Source organism: Falco naumanni, chromosome 1 (assembly GCF_017639655.2).
Source record: "Falco naumanni isolate bFalNau1 chromosome 1, bFalNau1.pat, whole genome shotgun sequence".
NCBI classification, from domain to species: domain Eukaryota; kingdom Metazoa; phylum Chordata; class Aves; order Falconiformes; family Falconidae; genus Falco; species Falco naumanni.
This window is the reverse complement of record NC_054054.1, coordinates 22794019-22808600: the sequence shown is the minus strand read 5'-3', so window position 1 is coordinate 22808600 and position 14582 is coordinate 22794019. Positions and strand designations below refer to the sequence as shown.

The following is a 14582-nucleotide window of genomic DNA, read 5'->3' as shown; positions in this document are numbered from 1 at the left end:
TCCGCCCCCTCGGTCCTTCTTTTCTGCTGGTATAAAAGACTGTTCTCAGTTGTGGCTCAGCATAGGATAAGAGGAGCCTAAAATCACTACAGATATATATTAAAGCGTTTAAACTGGTATATTATTTTAAATGCTAATTATTTATGGACTTTAATACATTTTACAGTCTGTAATGCTAAACATATAGTAACTGTTCTTACAGCATCTTGTGTTACAGGCTGAGCATATAAAACACACTAAAGCAGCTAGAGAAATCTGCAAACTACCTAAACAATTTCTAAATATGGACCTATAAATATGTGCAAAATACATATAGCATATGCACATACCTATAGTATTTGCAAAATCTATCAACAGAGTACAGCATAAATGGTGTACAATTGGGTCCTCAGGAAAGGCAGTTAAGAACTAACCAAAAGACAAATCACGAAAGCAAACACTCGTATTGTCAAACTGCCAATCTGACTTGTAAGAAAATGCAGCTGTATCTCCAAGTTCTTAATTCAACCAGACAGTACACATTTTCCAATGCAAAACCCATAGTTAATTGGGAAATTAAAACACAAGCACATTGTCAGCAGAAATCACAAATTTATTAATCCTTAAATATATCAATCATTTACCATTATGGCAAGAAATATGTACACTGTGTCCCATGGTAAACTGCAGTGTTCCAAAATGACAGAAGTGTATAATTCAGTTGTGGTGGAGAGAACAAATCACAATTTCCTCACGTCTTGGTGTGGAAGACAAACTTGGTCTACAGTAATACGTCAACACCACATGCTATGTTATAAGTATAAAAAAAAACACCCTACACCTAATTTGTTAATTTTAAATACAGTTATGCCACTTATAGCCGCTTCACAAAAAAAAGGTAAAGAAATTAATGAGAAAAAAATGAGGCCATTACTTTTTTCACAGATCCCATTGGCAGGTTAATATGGCTCAACACATTTATTGTAGATGCTTATTTTAAATATATATTGTTTAAAATCATGTAGTAATTATCAGAGCTTAAATCCATCTACCATACATCCACTAGTAACAACATCAAAATGTTTAAGAACTGCTTTTGATTAGTAATCAACACAGAAAGGTGAAATGATACAAATCAGGAAGCTTTCCCATTTTAAAAACTTCAGGCTGACAAGTTGTAAATTTTTAATCGCTAAAAAGGACATTGATTTGAGATACCATGCACTATACAGCGCTACAGAAAACAGTTAGCCCTGTTGGTAACAGAACAGTTAACAAAAAACAAACAAAACCAAAAAAGAAATAACCGATCCCTGTATTTGTCTATTAAAAATGGGAGGGAAGAAACCTAAATGCTTGCAAGGATGGATTTTCACAGCGACATAAGGGAAGCAAAACCAGTCCCTGTTACAAAGTTTGTGTTCTGAACTGACACTGAGAGCACTACCTGTGCAGCGTACAAGTGTTTGCAGCCAGGGATCAAGGGCAAACCAAGCTGGTAATACTGCAAAAAACTTTGTCCTTGATACTGTATGCTGCATGAGGATTTTAAGAAACCAAGAGCAGATTGAGAGGGAGAAGAGAGGAGAAATGAATCAGTGGTAAAGTGTTAGAGAAAACTGGTGTATCCACAATACATTTCCAGAGAAGCAAAGTATTGTAAAGTAAGTAAACTCTTCATACTAAGCTTTTAAGGCTTAATATTTCTCGAGTATATTAACCACACAAGTGGTCTATATCTTAATCAAAATTTTGTGTTTTTTAAAGCCTCCTTAAAAATCTACAGTACACCCTAAAAGTGATAAAAATCGATCTTTCTCTATTCTTCCATTTTAATCCTCAAAAACTGCCCCTCAATCATCACTTAGTTCCTCACAATTTTTAATTTTGCTTAATCATCCAATAGAAATTTTCAATGAGCATAGTAAGAAAGCAAAGGTAAAGACTCAAAAGAAAAACAGAAGCTGTCAGCTCACCAGAACATTGACAGTTAATTCTGAAGTGACCAAGCCAGCAAATGATGAGATTTTTCCAGTTTACATAGACTAATAAACTAAGAAGGCTTCAGCTGGTACAAAGCCAAGATATTATCACTCCCACGTTTATCAGTGATTTCGTCCATCTACATGCTGTAATAAAAATCTGTTTTACAGTAACAGAGCTGCCAGTGGAAACCCTAACCATTCCTACCAGAACCAAACCAAAATCCTGGGACTCGGAAAAGGAGGAGTCAAAAAACAGTTCTTAAAAAAAGAGGATAAAATGTAATTTTTCTTTTCTTTTTTTTTTTTCTTTTTTTTTTTAATAAACAGGATACTTCTTAAAGTTGTCTGTCAAAACTTGGCATAAATGGAGAAAGTGACAAATGTATTCTGTACCTACTGCTGTCCATCAAATATTTTTTTTGTCTTTTATACCTTGTTATTCTCTATTTGCATGGAACATCACCTTCATTGAAATGTTAACAGTGTACAGATGGAATATACAGCAACATGGTGCATCACAAATGTGTTACATGAAGAAACCTTCACAACTTCATGCACTCAGAAACATGCATGAAGAGAACGGGATGGCCAAGATGGTAATCAACCAGGTGCGTTGGGTACAGAAAATGCAAGAGTGGCACCGCTGATATTTTTAGCTAGGAGGAAGGAGAAAAAAAACAAAAACAAAAACAGATTGCCATTACTGAAGTAACATCACCACCAGATAACAACACATGCTCAAGTGTTAGCCAATACCATTACAAAAAAAATAAATCTTCTCAAGATCATTTAACACAATATTGTGAAGAAAACCAAGGGAAAAGAAAAACCCCAAATGCTCAGGCAAAGCATTCTTTTATTTTTCAAACCACTTTACAGACATTTTCCATCCTAACAACATGCCAGAGAGGTTGTTAAAATAAAAAAAAAGGAAACTGAGGCAGGAAGCCAAAGTGCCTTGACCAATTTCTTAAAGGAGGGAGGGCAGAATTCAGACGTGAATCTCTTGAGTTTAACTTACTTCCTCAGCGTGTACATTGTAGACACTGCCACGGACTGAGATTCTCATACAAAAATTGAATCAAGTAACAAGAAAGAATCAGATGTCATTTACATGCAAGACATGCTAGAGCCATATGCAGAGAGATAACGAATGAAAAGGAATGCGTAAGCAAGTAGTTAACTAACTTAGCTTATAATATTGTTTGTATTACCGTAGCATCTAGGGGCCGAAGTCATGATTGGAATCCCGCTGTGCTAGGCACTGTACAAACACAGAATAAACTCTTTACTTACGTCTTCCTGCAGGCTGGTATTTAACTTATGAAATTATAAAAAGGAGTAAAGTGTGAGAAGTGAGACAATATAAGCCTGGGAGCCTCAGGTCTGAATTTAGGTTTTGGGAGTCAGTTTTCAGTCCAATAGCCCTCTGACTGCCTGCGCCATGCAGGTTCACTCTCTGTGTGTATGTAGCTCTTAAGAACATAGAATACAAAGAAAAATTTCCTACCATCAGTCATATCACTCAGAGAGAAATACTGGACAAGACAGAAACCAAAGTTCATCTTGTCTGACTCGCAGCGAAAACTATGAACAAAATTTATTTATAAACTAAATACATGCATTTGTGCTCATACTCTTTTCCAAATAAATTATCTGCCATAAAGAAACATTTCCATATACCTGTAGCTACCAAAGAGCTCAGTTCTGTCCTTAGATTTATGTACACTCCTTATGGTAGTCCTGAAAACAAATAAGCTACTGTGCTTGCAGCAATTGATTTGATGTTTGCAAAAGCAGATCACAGCTGCAATGGCTTTTGCAAGTTTACTGGATTTGAAATTCTTCTTCAGACATTATGTGTAAGATACTTTTTTATTACAGAAGTGCTATTATTAACTACTGTTTTATTGGTAATAATTAAATAAATAGCTGTAGGCTGTAAAAATTTCAAACATGAGAAAAGAAAGGAAGGATAAATAATACTTTAATTAGATTTCTTCTGTAGTTTTCCAAAACTGAGAGCTCTGACTGGGAAAAGATGAAGTTCAAAGCAGTCTAAAAGACCGTCAGGATGGGTTATAGAAGGTAACTTCTAGCATGGTGCTACAAGGGAATCTACCAGTTAAACTTGAGAAGATGGAGATTAAAGAAAGAATATGTAAAATAACTAAAAGAAAAATGGTAATGCTTGGGCTGAAAGGGTAACTATCAGCCTAGAGGAGACTCACTAGCCTTTTTCAATGACCTGAGCACAAGCAGTAGGGCTGATCTCATGTAGTGTATTTAACACTTAGGTGGAAGGCACTATAAATACAAAGCAAAACAGGAGTATTGTGCAAGAAGAACCAAATAACCTTGAGGGCTGGGTAATCCAGAAATGTTACATGTAATAATAGGAAGTACAAAGCTGCATGTTCCGTAGAAGTTTCTATATACTCATTGGCTGGAAATGACACTTGAGGATAAATACATGGCTGCCTTAGAAGATCTGCTGGCGTGATGTAGATGACAAAACTGCAAAAATCATGCCAGAACATAGCAGGTGTGGCATTCTCAACGGGGAAAAGAAAACCCAGCTCATGTCTGCATACCTATTCCCAGCACAGGGGAACAATGATGAAACGAGAATATTCAAGGATATATAGAATATGATTAAAATTTAGACTGGAAAGTAAGGTTTCTAACCATCAGATCAATGGTATTTTAGAACAGTGATAGCAAGTCCAAAAAACCTTCTGAATTAAAGATGAGGGATAAGGGATTTACGTGATGCTGTTGCCAGTGCTTATGCTGGGCTACATATCTAGGGCTATGTTGCAATCTCAGAACATCTCTCCATGAGCCTTCACCATGCTCTAAGGCTGAGCCGCTACTCCTCCTCTGTGACCTTTTCAGCTTGGATACCCTCTCACAATCCTGAAATCTTCTATGTCTGACCCCAAAGGCGCAGAACACCCACTGACAAAGACACAACCTTGCAGTCTCAAAGAAACTACTTCTCAGCTGCTTCCCCTTCCATCCTTAGCAGTGCCAGAAATCCTTATCTTTATTAGACAGCATGAGTAGCTGTAAAGAACTGGCATTACACAAGTCCTAAAATACTGGCGCTGCTTCCAAGGAGCAAATCTTAGATCTACACATATGACTGCATTCCCTTGAGTTGAGGTGTGCAGCCCAAAGGACCAGGAGTTGCTCTGTGGCAGCTAGTATGTGCCCTTTATGTTTCAGAGAAACTACCTCTGGCAAGTGTTTGTAGGAGCTGTACATGTGACAGCACACAGCAACCCATCACACATGTACACATCATGCGAACGAAGTACTGAGGCTCCCATTACAACATGGTACCTCAAAAAGAAAAAGTTGCAAAAGCTATAGGGTATATCTCTACGAAGCGTTACTGAAAGAATTACTACAGGAATTAATCGGGCAAATTCTGCAATCTTCCATGAAAATAATAGTATGATGGCTGTTTTGTTGCCTTGTGGTTTTGATGTCTGAGTATCATAAATGACTTTTTCTTTAGGATTGTTTCCTATAAATATGGTTAAGTTGAATAAAAATTGACCACTCCCACCCCTCTGCCTCCAAATGCGTCTCAAAAAACAAATTAAAAAAAACCAAACAACCCACACAGGAAAAGATTAAATAACTCTCTAGTCCAATTCATGTCATTCTGCTATAAACACTTACTGTACAGGGTGCACTGGGACAGGTGAACCTGTTTCACTTATGCTGTCTTTACACACATCCAGGTCAGATCCCTTGACAAAACAACTCTTTATGAAAACATCAAAAATCTACCTAACACTGCATTTCAAGAAAATGTAGCTACTCTTTTTTCAATATTACTTTTTAAAACATTGCCAGTGAAGCTGGAATGTGAAAACTAAAAGACAACACTGTTCCTGCTCCCATTGGTTTCATATTTTTAAATAAAATACAACAGCTATCACTAGGTAGTCAAATTACCTTCTTCCTAAACTATACATAAAAAAAAATCATCCCCACTGAAGTTTAACACTTCATTCTATCATGTCCCTTACTTTATCAAGTATTATTTCATATGGGAGAACAGTGTTGCAAGAAGTAAAATACGGGACATGATGAAGTTCAAAGGATGAAATCTAAGCTCTTAGCATCCATGCCAGGAAATTCAGCCACTATCCTGATTAAGACACCTCACACAAATGTAATTATATCCCACACAGAGGGCTCGCACCTGAGGAAGCCAAGGTCTATGCCAGTGCTGCCTGATTTGGAACAGCCTAACCTGAGCCAGAAGTCAGTGAGGCTGGGCTCTGAGGAACACAGCAGCATTAGTGAAGGCTGCAAGCAGAAGGAAAGCAAAGGACTTGAGCAGATCCTCTTGAAGAAGCCATGACTCTTTTATCTTGTTATTGCAACTATGAGTGTGCTGTAATTTTACACTGCTGAAAATCTGGCTCTAGGAATTCAGGTTTGCACACGCTGAATCATGGCATGACTCTGACGGTACGAGAGGCCAGGCAGAGATGCCCGAATTAACGAAAGAGAAAGAAGGTGACAGGAGCGATCTAAGGCTTACCCACACAGATGCCATAACTATCAGACAGCGACTACTCAGCAGTTAAGTGAAGAGTGTGGGAAAAGAGACCAGAATGTGATAGGTACTTGTATGACTTAATTTACAAAGTAAATAGGTACACTGGCTCAAAATCAACTTGCAGTGAACATAACTGGGCCTGAGTAAGTAGAGGTGGCTGGACATCACAACAAATATACTTGAAATTCAGTTTTTCAAAACAGTGATACTTTTTTCCTTGAAACTTTCCTGTCGGCTCTAACAGCTCCGCGTATCCTATTGCTTTTAATTTTTCCAGGTTTTCCTGAAATTCTATTTCAGGTTTTCCAGTCCTATTGTATCAAGCTTTATCTACATTAAAAACTTTTTCTGCTCTTCAAGCTGTCAGTTCAGGGACTGAGTTGGATCAGTGGGCATCACAGTTGAAAACAATGAAAAAAGCACTACTTTAAAAATATTTGCACGGATACTATATGCACACTGCTGAACATAATACGCACTGCATAAATGACCACAAGAAATTACACTATCAAAAGGATGGTTTCATAGTTTTTAAGGCCAAAAGCAGCTATTAGACTATCTGGTCTGACCTACATAGTTTAAGCTTGTGGTTGGAATTGTTTCTTACTTGATAGGTACTGTTGGTGACCCTGAACGGTGAAAATGAACGTTCTGCCATTTCCCATCACGACGGTGCCAGACCCGCGTTTCCTCTGACTGCATAGTCTTTGGCATCCCGCTTCCATCCATGTACTGTGTGAGCCGTATATATGCAATGCAAGCAGCATCATCACCCACAAGGTGGACATGAGGATTGAGGATAATGGTGTGGATTGGCTTATTACTTTTGGATAAAGCTAGGAAGGAAACACACACACACAGAGGACACATTACATTTTTTCCACCTAAGCCAAAACAACTTATCTCACTCCATTTTACAAAACACAAAATCTCAAGCCTAGCAGACACAAAATAATAACTATTGTTTACTGATAATCAGGAGTGACAACTAGCTCAAGTACATTGCAGCAATGAGCACAGTCACAGCATAAGTATGTTCTCCCACTTCCTATATGGAAACCAACCAAATGCTTAATCATGCATATTATTTAATCCACATACATACATGGATTAGATAAAGTGGGGACCACCATCTTGAGTTTCCCAGTACTTCAGTTTCACTGCTGTGTCTAATGTCTTAATGACATTTGTATTTAGTATTTTCAGTTAAAATAACTCCACTTTTAACTCACTCTTGTGACTTTTAGTAAGTGCTGATATCTATGAAAACTAAAAAAAGCAGCGGTAATGAAAGGAAACTTTATAAGGAAAAATATGGAAAATGCTGTTTTGGAGATGAAAGAGAATTTACAAATACAATAAACCCATTTTATGCTCAGACATTTCTCAGAAATTACTGGATAAGCTGTCATCCTAATCTACAGCATTTTATTTCCTTTTGAGCAAGTCCACTCTAGAATGGTTACCAACATTACATGATCCGCCAAAACTTTATTAAATCAACTTTACGGGTAATTTTTCTTTCCTATAGCTGACATGATTGTAATATATACATTATGTATATTGATGCTTTCATATATAAACCCACATACATACATATACATGCACACCAATACAAAAAAAGACAACTGATTAGATCCTCAAGCAGTATAGACTGAGTGAGTACAACGTCTTCCCCAATACATCACATACTCGCTGGAAGTGCTGACAGTTACAATCACTGTCACATGATTTAGTTACCTTTCTTTTAAGTATACTCAGCATAAATTTCTTTTTTTCCCAATGGAAAAAAAAAAAAAAAGTATGAGAATTACTTATCTATGGGTTTTTTTGGTTTTTCCTTTACACGTCTTGACTTTTGTCTTTCCAAATACCTGAAACTTTCCTCCATTATCCAAGATGCCCTATGATGTATGAATGAGCACAGCAGAAACAGAAACACTTACAGCAGAACTCTGCAACAAGTAATATTCCCTTCCCCTGCCCAAATCAATGTACTCCCAACCCCAAATGCTAACTAGATCGGAGAAACACAATCACAAGGAACAGATGAAGCTTCACAGAGAAGAAAAAGGAATGTTTACCATTTTCAAAGTAAAACCGGTGAAAGTCCATCCCTTCTACTAGATTACCCAAAGCTTCAGGTTCGAAAGATGTAAGGCCTGGATCACAGATTTTTCTGTGGAAAAGAGAAAATTCTGTAATCAACACATGCAAGTGTAACACAACTTCGGAGAGATCACTTTTTAAATGTTTCCTTTATTCCCATTGGACATGTTACCTGTGCCACCACACTGGAAAAGAACAGAACCAAAATGGGGAGAATTAGTGGGAGCTTCGGTTTTGCCTAAATTAGTAAATTTGGCAGCTTACTTTAGGTGGACTATATTTCATATAAGTAATCTTTTGACCAAAAAAAAGACTGCCAAAGGAGGCCCCACAAGTCAATGGTATTTACAAATAAGAATTTTTACTTGTGAGACTGAACATGCTTTATGCAAGCCAACAGATTTTTTTTTATGTCTCACCATTATTTAAGCAAGATTTAATTATTTTCTTTAAATGACAAATTCAGGTAAGAATTTGGAATAAGTTTCCACTTAACATTTATACAACAAAGGTTTTAATGTGATCATACTAAACTAAAGCCTAGTGCTGGCAAGTCTTTAAACAGGATGAGTAGTGTCACTGTTGAACTGTGAGGCTTGTGTTGCAACATGATAGAATCCATCCAGAGAAACAGGAGACCAAAAGAACTGCTGAGAAGGGCTTTCCTCTACTTTTTATAAACTTTTTTTTTTTTGAGGTAGGAAGAGAAGAGAAACACTGATGGAACTGTGTCTTTGCAGAGAAAAGCTGAGAGAGAAACTGGTCCATTTCCCCCAGCAAATTTTTGCACAGTGATCAGTAGAGGCTGGTGGAACCTGAATTCCATATAGTCTTTCACACTCTGAAGTACTAATTGGATTCTAGCTAACATCAATCCTCTACATAAAATAAAAATTTTCTGTAGAAGAGGCTTCTACTGTGTTTTCTGGATTCTAAATCACAAACGCGACTTTACTTTCATACACCTGGATGTATCACTGCCTATTTTGTGTTAGGATTATGATCCTGTCTCAGCAGAGTAGTACGTTGGGTTTACACTAGGAGCTCCTCTGAAATTGGCAACCAGGCTTGTGTAAAGCTGGGGCAAAGCAGCAATGAACATGTCTTACGTTTCTTGGGGGCATCTGAGAATGAACTTCAAAGTACATAAATACAAACACACACACTCATATATAAATGTGTATTTATATGTACCATCAGTGTCAAATATGTACCAAAATGTCAATTACATGAACTCTCCTCACTCCCTCCTAAATGAGAAAACTTACGTGTAAGCTTCAAAGTCGCCATTGTTGATGGCTTCAATCAACTGCTCAGTAACCTTGATAATCTCCTGCTTACGAGCTAGAAAGAGATACAAACACAACTTGTAAAATGGAAAGCAACATGGAAGGTGACAGCTGAAATAACAAAGGTACTCTCATTCCTCAGCTGGCAACAGCCATTTCTCTTCCTTTTCTATGACCAAAGGACATGATGTTATATTGCTGCTTTACACTGTTGGGGCTTCAGTGTACTCCTGTATTCATCAGGAAATTAAACACACGTCAAGATCAATCCACTATCATGCTTCTAAACATCTTTCCTTCACTGAAGGATCTGCTGTTTAAAAAGCAAAGCAAAACAAAACCCAACCCAATCCCCAATCTTAACTTCAAATTAAAGGAAACTGATACTGTTTTACAAGCAATGCTCTATCTAATGTTTTATATGCACCTGGAGCCTCTACATTTTAAAGTGTCTAATGATGATTTTCAGGAACTCTTGTAAAAATTGGCGTTTGCTTTGGTCACATGTGTACATTTAAGTAAAGAGGAATTTAGACCTTAAGCCTATAATCAAGATCCTCTGGTGCAAAGCTCATGGATTACACATAATGCATCCACAGGTCTAATTACAACAGTGTCCTTCAGCTCTGACTTCTGTGGTTGTGCTTATCTTTTGCTTGTAAAATGCTTCATGGAGCTATATTATAATAAATCTCAATTATATCATTCTGCAGTATTACAGTACCTCTACTAACAAATAATAACAAATGCTAAATAGTGACAGAAGACCAATACATTAAAAACAACAAGCAGCACATATATTTCTAGTAAGAATATTCTAAGTCAAGCAGTGTTTCAGTAAGCTTCAAAGGCAAAAGTATGCAAAACAGTTTCTCATTTATCAGCTAAGAAGTAAGCTCACAGTTCAGTATTTGTCCATGTTGATAGTGGTTACACTGAAACAGTGCAGAGTAAACAAATTCTTGCACGCTGCTATGGTTATTACTAATACCAGTTACTCCAGGAGGGCAAAGTTTAAGAAACTTTTATCAAGATGGAAAACTTTACTGCCTTCACTTTGAAAACTGACTTCTGCTTTTAAAAACTTGTTTTTGTGAGGAACAGACATTTACATTTTTGCACTGTACATTTATCATTTTGTAAAGTTCAACCTTGTCCCAGTGAAGTTCAACTGGAGTGGCACTGCTGTCAAATATACAGATTTTTCTGAGTTTAATGCTGAACAGGTAACAGAGAGAGATTTCACAGGTACATTGGCAAAGATTTAACTTAGATTCAACTCCTTATTAAACCTCAGAAAATCAATTTGAAAGACCAAGCTTGAAATAAAAGGAAATGCAAGCAACCAGACTGCAGTAGCTTTCTTGCGCAAGCAACGGTTGTAACTCTCCTGCACGCTCCTACATGTGGACTAGACTATTAACACACACATGAAAATATGCTTGGAATGTTAAAACCAAAGTACTGAGAGCTCGCATTCTTCTTCAGAAAGAGAATGTTGGGGAGCATAGGCACAATGTAAGTCTCCAATGCTGTACAGCAAGAACTGGCATCATGATGGTAGAGAACCTTTTCATTTCTTTTATGCTCCACCCTCTCTTTTTGTAAGTGCACACATAATATACCCCGATAAAAGGCACCAAAAAGAAACCAGCAAGGAAAGAAATGACAGAGGAAAAAAGTGGAAGTAAAGGTCTAGCAAGGCTTTTTGTGATTAGCTCTTGGTAGAGCGCACTACTAGATAGTATGATGGGTAAGAATATTTCAAGTATGAATTGCTGTATTTTCCACAAAGATTGTGGAAAGAACGAAGAATTTTAATGAAGAGATGTTTGGACTGCTGATCAGCAATGGCTCCATTGTCGTATGTTTAAACAACATAGACCAAACTGTGGACACTGTATGGCATTGTCAGCACAAGCCAAGTGGTAGGATGGTTCAGTAAGACACAATGGGGCAGTGTTAGAAAAGGCTGGCAAAAATAAACCCAGAATATGCAGACCTCGTGCAGTGAGGGTATCACAGGTTTTGCATGCAATATACATGTAACTAAACCAAAGGATTTGATTAAACAATCTGGTAACACATTTCAATTAGAGAGTAGGAAATTACAGTCTATTAAATCAGACAGTGGAAAATGAGCTAAAAATCTTTGATGCGCTGCTACATAATCATGAGATCATGTTGTTGGAGAACAACGTAAGCAATGAAAACATCTACAAAAGTACTGTAGTTTCCACATGCAAGATACATAAAACCACACGGACATGTAATTTTACTTGCATTTGGCTGGAGGCAATTAGCAATATGCCCTTTTTCACTAACATCAGTTGTTCCTTTTCCATGTTTTACCACGAGAAGCCCACTGTTAACTTACGTGTTATACATACTCTGACAGGGAAGAGCAAACAACAGTGAATATCTGAATACATTATATTACAAAATATTCTGTGATCCAAGCTCAAAGGTTTATTAAAGTGTTTTGTTTTAAATGAATGGTGTGCAACACCAAGGTAGTTGGATGGTAGCCTGACCAACTGGCATCTGTCTTCAATAGTATGGGTTAAAGGAATGTGAATGACAAAAGTTTATCTCCATAAATCTTTGAGATGTTGAGATTTGATTTCAATCTGAATGAGAATGGAAATTTTTGCTGATATGCATTTTTAAAAAATTGTTTTGTGTCAACCAAAATGTTGCACTTCAATCATACCTTTGATGTACTACATTACAAGACACAGTTCAACATCAGCCTCAGAAGGGAGAAACTGAAACACATTGTCACATCGCTCTTTTTCCTGTTTTTTCTTCCAAAATGAAACTGAAGCAGAACGTATGTTTTCATTAAGCTTTCTGATAGGAGCCACCTTGTATTACAGAATATGGTTCCAGCAAAGTTTCCCTGGGCAGTACGAACATCTAGCAGAGCTGTGCCTGCTGACCTGCCCATGGAATATGAAACACATGCATCAGGAAGCTCTGCAGGCCAGCAAAGTAAGTGAAGGAGATTAATAAGGCAGTATCACTGGCTCAAATCAACCACCACCCAACTCTAGCACTACATCAGTTCTCCCAGTACTTGTGGAAAGTCTTCACAGTTCATGATGTGGACCATCAGGAACAGAAATATATTGCCAAATCATGTATCTTTGACTGATTTCTCAATTCTTCTACAAAATTACAAGCACCACGTGAACCTATGTATGAAAGCAACTACACTACTCTTCCCTTTCAGCAACACACAATTAACTACACACATATTAGAAAACAAGATTTCTTCCTATTTAGTGGTCTGATATGCAATCTCATTGGCAGAAAGTGACTAAGAGCCAAAGACAGAGGTGGGGCATAATTTAGAAGGTGGTGTTCCAGAAACTATTTCTCCTATGTGCAAACCCCCACTTTGTTCTGAGCTCTTACTCATTTGAGAGCAAGAGTGAGCCTTACAAGAAAAAGATGGTCAAGAACACGGCAGTATGAAATCTTCAGTACCATCAGCATCAAAAAATGATTAAAAATCTCAGCAGCCCATGCGATTTTACACAAACCTCCTACTGATTGTTTTGGGGATCTTTTTTACCTTAGCATTTTATACTTTGTGTGTGGGTGCGGGGAGACAAGAGTACAAATACAGACAAAAAGTATTTCAACCTATAAATACATTGCCGAGGAAGCAGAGGTTGAGCCTGGGAGGAAGGAAGACAAAGGAGACAGGGAAGAACTGGAATACAACAAGCAGAAAACTGGAAGGAGACTGGAAAGCAGCAAGAAAGGAAATGCAGCCATGACTCGGTGGCCACGTGAATCAAATCAAATACTGGTGCTTTTCCTTAGCACAAAGGAAGAAATAGGGAGGGCACTGAAGGTGAACTAAGGTGAAATGGATATTGGTATGAACAAGGTCCTGCTATTGCAGACATCTGACAGAAATAATTGGCATTTATTAAAGTGGTAAGAAAATTACCAAATTTTCATTCTAAATTTGATGGACTCCATGTAAATTTGATGCACTCTTCCAAACCTTCACTTTCTTTCTCCATCTAAACACACATTACAAACTACACAAGGACAACAAATGGACATACAGGACATAGGGAAGAGACATCTCGCCAGTTCCCATCTTCCAGGCATCTTTCACTTTTGTAGCAATCATTATTTTAATCCCATTTTTTTTAAACCAATAGTAAGCTTCGTTTGTATTGAATTCTAGGAGAATTATGCTGTTTGATGTACAGTGGCAGTTTTATGCTATTATACTTTTTATTTGATGTGCAGTAAGAACTTCCTAAGTAACATACTTCAATTTTGGCTGAAGCCAGCCAGGGATCTGCAGACTCTACGCACAGTTTCTTTGGCATTATGAGTTACATGTATTACGGCTGTGTTATTCCCTTCTTTTAAAATACCGTCACATGTTCAGAGTACAAGGACAATATCTAGACTTAAGGCATTTAAGAGTTTGTCTGATAAATGAAAAAAACACTCTAAGATACAGGAGGAAAACTCAAAAATTGTAATGGGATTTTGATAAAACTGGTTTAACTACTTTTTCTAGGGGTGTGGTAAGAGCCAATTGAAAAATTAAAGCCTGACCCATCAATACTGTCTTAGAATACAGCAATAGTTTTCTATGGC

At 37.3% G+C, this 14582-nt stretch overlaps 1 protein-coding gene across 25 annotated transcripts in view; it reads right to left on the bottom strand.

Moving 5' to 3' along the window:
- Positions 1-574: 574 nt before the first annotated feature.
- The window catches only part of CAMK2D (calcium/calmodulin dependent protein kinase II delta), a 159391-nt gene continuing 145383 nt past the window's right edge, over positions 575-14582 (bottom strand). For 20 of the 25 annotated variants that reach the window (XM_040584584.1, XM_040584655.1, XM_040584637.1 and 17 more), the window contains 4 exons: positions 9927-10002; positions 8634-8728; positions 7157-7385; positions 3175-3228 (listed from right to left, as the gene is read on the bottom strand). In XM_040584584.1, coding sequence (XP_040440518.1) covers positions 3222-3228; positions 7157-7385; positions 8634-8728; positions 9927-10002 — 407 coding nt within the window. In that variant the 3' untranslated portion in view covers positions 3175-3221. Of the gene's footprint in view, positions 2621-3174; positions 3229-7152; positions 7386-8633; positions 8729-9926; positions 10003-14582 lie in introns of those variants that run through there. The other 5 variants (XM_040584771.1, XM_040584628.1, XM_040584781.1 and 2 more) reach the window with 2 other exon arrangements.